At 38.3% G+C, this 4,280-nt stretch overlaps 2 protein-coding genes across 2 annotated transcripts; both read right to left on the bottom strand.

The window, feature by feature from the left end:
* Window positions 1-210: 210 nt before the first annotated feature.
* Window positions 211-1,167, bottom strand: LOC129224882 (uncharacterized). The gene has a single exon (XM_054859428.1). The coding sequence runs from the start codon at window positions 1,165-1,167 to the stop codon at window positions 211-213; it is 957 nt and encodes a 318-aa protein (XP_054715403.1).
* A 527-nt stretch (window positions 1,168-1,694) lies between these two features.
* On the bottom strand, window positions 1,695-3,389 carry LOC129224881 (uncharacterized). Its single transcript, XM_054859427.1, has one exon. It carries the CDS (start codon window positions 3,387-3,389, stop codon window positions 1,695-1,697), a length of 1,695 nt encoding a protein of 564 aa, XP_054715402.1.
* Window positions 3,390-4,280: the final 891 nt, after the last annotated feature.

The following is a 4,280-nucleotide window of genomic DNA, read 5'->3' as shown; positions in this document are numbered from 1 at the left end:
GGCACTTCGCTTTTTGATTAGCATTTTGTGGCGTTCGCAGCGCCCTCTTTTTCTGGTCAAATTTCCATATGGGCCTTAACATACCGGCCGCCTTGACATGTTTTAAGAAAACATTCAATAACTCAAAGAATTATAAAACACAGATTACACAATAAAAACACCTGGAACAATGAATACATATGCAAATCACAACAAAACACAATAAAATTTTTAAGAAACATTTTCTGGCAAAATACATATTTTGGAAATGGATCTTTTGTATACTCCGCTTGAAGTATACACTTCTACTACTCTAATTTTGCCATCAGCACCAGGATATACTTTTTCAATTTTACCTAATAACCATTTACAGACAGGTAAATTGTCCTCTTTGATTAGTACAACAGCTCCTAGTTTGATGTTTGGTTTATCAAACATCCACTTGCACCTCTGCTGAAGTGCATTGAGGTAGTCATTTTTCCACCTTTTCCACACGTATTGTGTTACCTTTGTAACTCTCTGCCATCTACTAAGCCTGTTGTCGTTTACATCTAAAAGATCTGGCTCAACAATGGCGCTTATTGGTCTTCCAATTAAAAAATTACCCGGGGTAAGTGCATCTAATTCATCGCCATCTGAAGCTAACGGGGTGAGCGGACGTGAATTTAAGATACCTTCGATTTGAACTACTATAGTCTCAAACTCTTCATATGTAACTTTAAGATCTCTCATGACCCGTTTTAGATGGTACTTGAATGATTTTACTCCTGCCTCCCAGAGACCACCAAAGTTGGGGGCTCTGGGCGGAAGGAACTTCCAGTCAATTCCCTCGGAAGCTAAATAACCCGCTAAATTCTCATCTGGTTTTTTTACTAGATTATGCAACTTTTTTATTTCTGCGTTCGCTCCAACGAAATTACCTGCATTATCTGAGAAGAGTTTAGCACATTTTCCCCGCCTACTGAAAACCTTTTTAGGGTGGAAATAAATGGACTCAGATGTCAAGTCAGAGACCACTTCAAAGTGGACAGCTCTGGTGACAAAACACACAAATATAGCTACATAAACTTTGCTCAACGAACTCTTTCTCTGATTTTTTACCTTTATCATGAAAGGGCCACAAAAATCCACTCCCGAAACATTAAACGGAAAAGTTGGATTCACTCGTTCTGAAGGTAAGTCTCCCATAATTTGTTCCACATAAGAGGCTTACTCTTAAAACATGTTACACAACTGTGAACAACACGACGGCACAAAGACCTTCCATTAATGGGCCAAAATTTGTGTCGAACAAAACACAGCAAAGATTGGGGACCTACATGAAAATGCATCAAATGATAATACTCAACAATCAGTTGCGTTAATTTAGATTTATCAGGTAAAACCGCAGGATGTTTTTCACAGAACTTAAGATTTGAATTTTTCAACCTACCACCTACGCGTAAAATTCCCTTGTCATCAAGAAACACATTTAAGGATTTCAATTTACTTTTATTAGAAATAACCTTTACCTTTACTTAGGTCAGAAATTTCTGCATAAAAGGCCTTACTTTGGCATAGTTTAACTATGGACTCCTCTGCCTCATTTAATTCTTTAGACGTAATTGCATCTGAGATCCTTTCCCTAAGCTTTCTAGCATTATGGCAAAACCTAAAAATATAACTAAGAATACGAAGTAATTTACCATAATTGTTTGTAATATTAAGAATGTCACTCAGAAATTACGTGAATTCACTAATAAGGACACAGTCACGTTTTTCGTTTTAGTCTGAGTTTTAAATTCATCACAAAACACTGGTTGCTGTAAAGGATCATCAATAACCTCGTCGCGAAGGAGTTCCTGGTTTAGCAAGTCTGGTCCATGCCACCACAGTTTGTTGTCAAGAAGTTTACTCGGATCAAGACCTCTGCTGACCATATCCGAGGGATTGTCTTCTGAACGAATATGGTGCCACTGAAATCCATTTGTCAATTCTTGTAGAAGAGCTATGCGATTGGCTACGAATGTCTTTAACACGTGTGGATCACTTTTCAGCCAAGCCAGAACAATAGTCGAGTCTGACCACAGATGAACTTCAGAGAAACTCACTTGCAAGGACTTCATTACTCTATGAAGTAACTTAGCAAGTAGCACAGCTGCATTAAGCTCAAGTCGAGGAATGGAGATTCTTTTCAAAGGAGCAACCTTTGATTTGCTGCACAACAAATGGGTAGCTGTTTCTCCTGTAGCTGCAGTAGATTTCACGTATATCGCTGCTCCATACCCATTTTCACTAGCATCAGCGAATCCATTTAGTTGAACGTCTACAGCATCTTCGATTAAGATACATCTTTTAACTTTAATGCACTGTATTGCTGACAATGACTGAACGAAGCTTTTCCACTCCTTACTTTCTTGATCCGGCAATGGCTCATCCCATCCGATATGTAGAAGCCACAATTTTTGCATGAATATCTTTGCTTTGACGATTATAGGGCCAATCAGACCGAGCGAATCATAGATTCTGGCAATATTGGATAAAACTGCACGTTTAGTATAAATATCCAAATTTTCCAGTGCAACTTTAAAAGCAAACTCATCACACTTATGGTTCCACAAAATACCTAACGTCTTGGTTTCACTATCTTCTGTAAACGAGTAGGTTTCAGCACCTTCTGAAATATCTCTCAACAGTTCTTCATGGTTTGCTGACCATTTATGTAAGTTCATACCTCCACGTTGAAGTAAGACTTTCAACTGGCGTTGCAATTCTCGTGCCGTAGCTATATCTGGACAACCTGTAACAATGTCATCCATATAAGTATCTGTCTTAATGACTTCCGCTGCTATGCGAAAGTCCTTCTCCTCATCTAACGCTAATTGTTTCAGCGTCCGTGTGGCGAGATATGGCGCACTAGTCGTCCCGTACGTTATTGTAGAGAGGTTGTAAACTTTAATTGGCTCATTTATACCTTCTTTCCAAACAATTCGTTGCAAATCTCTTTGATTTGGATCAATAAGAATCATCCTATGCATTTGCTTAATGTCCGTTATGAAAACCACATAATGTTTCCTAAACCTTGTCATGATGGAAAATATGTCATCTTGAATGACACCGCCATTATATTGCAACGAATTTAAAGATTTTCCATTAGAAGAAGGTTGTGAGGCGTTAAAAACAACTCTCAACTTTGTACTTGTCTTTTCTGGACGATACACCCCGTGGTGTGGCAAATAAAAGTTAATGTCCGGTTCTACAGTCTCATTAACCAGCTCCATGTGATTTAAACGCTCATAATCTCGGATGAAATCTCTGTATAGCTTTGAATACCCAGGATCCCTTTCTAAGCGTTTCCAAAGCGAATTCAAACGTTTAACGGCAATTTGCTTTGATTCTCCTAAACAGTTTGGATTTTCCTTGAAAGGCATCTGAACAATGTATTTACCGGAACGGTCTCTCTTGTGCGTTTCTAAAAAAATGCTCTTCACAAATAATTTCTTCTTTGCTCTTGTTTATCGCTCTGTACTCACAAAAGGAATTTTCGATTTCCCAAAAGCTCTTAATTAGGTCAGTCAAATTATCCTCAACATCACAAACTAACCCACAATATGTTGTACCCAAAAACCCATTTTCTGATACACACCCACCGGCTACATATCCAAATATGGAATTTCGTAAAATAAGCTTCGAGTTTGAGAAATGAAACTGTTCCGTTTTGAGAAGCTCATAAAAACACTCAGCTCCTAATAAAATATCAATCCGTCTCGGTTTATTGAAATGAGGATCAGCAAGCTTGATATCTGGTGAAAGTTCCGAAAAGGGGAAATTAAAATGCTGTCCTGGCACAAGATCATTTATTTTAGAAACAACCAGAAAATCCAAGGTTCTTGAATAATCTTCTTCATTTGAAATCGTAGTTGTCAGCTTAGATTTCACAGTTACTGCAACACCACTCAAGCAAGAAACTGATACGTTTATCCTTTCTCGCTTGATCCGTAATAAATCAGCAAGCTCAACTGACAAAAAATTTGATTGACTACCATTATCCAACAAGGCTCGTGCTTTAATTAGCTTGTTAGAAGCATCGGCAATACAAACTATTGCAGTAGACAAAATGGTAACCTTATGATTTAAATCTGACACGTAATCGCTATTAAGTGATGTCCCTGCGAATTCAAAACTCTTCGCATCAGCATTTAAAGTAGATCCGATGATGGGGAGAAGCACATAAATCTCCATCCCTTTCTCCCTCTGACACCGCTAAAGGAGCAGGCACTTGAGAAGGTTCAAGGTCAATTCTAGGTTTTCCCCTAACTTGT

Source organism: Uloborus diversus, chromosome 6, assembly GCF_026930045.1.
Source record: "Uloborus diversus isolate 005 chromosome 6, Udiv.v.3.1, whole genome shotgun sequence".
NCBI lineage: Eukaryota > Metazoa > Arthropoda > Arachnida > Araneae > Uloboridae > Uloborus > Uloborus diversus.
This window is presented reverse-complemented; position numbering and strand designations above follow the sequence as displayed.

Bases quoted from the DNA above. Each gene is read 5' to 3' on its own strand.
- LOC129224881 (XM_054859427.1), bottom strand. From the start codon at position 3,389: ATGCCTTTCAAGGAAAATCCAAACTGTTTAGGAGAATCAAAGCAAATT.
- LOC129224882 (XM_054859428.1), bottom strand. From the start codon at position 1,167: ATGGGAGACTTACCTTCAGAACGAGTGAATCCAACTTTTCCGTTTAAT.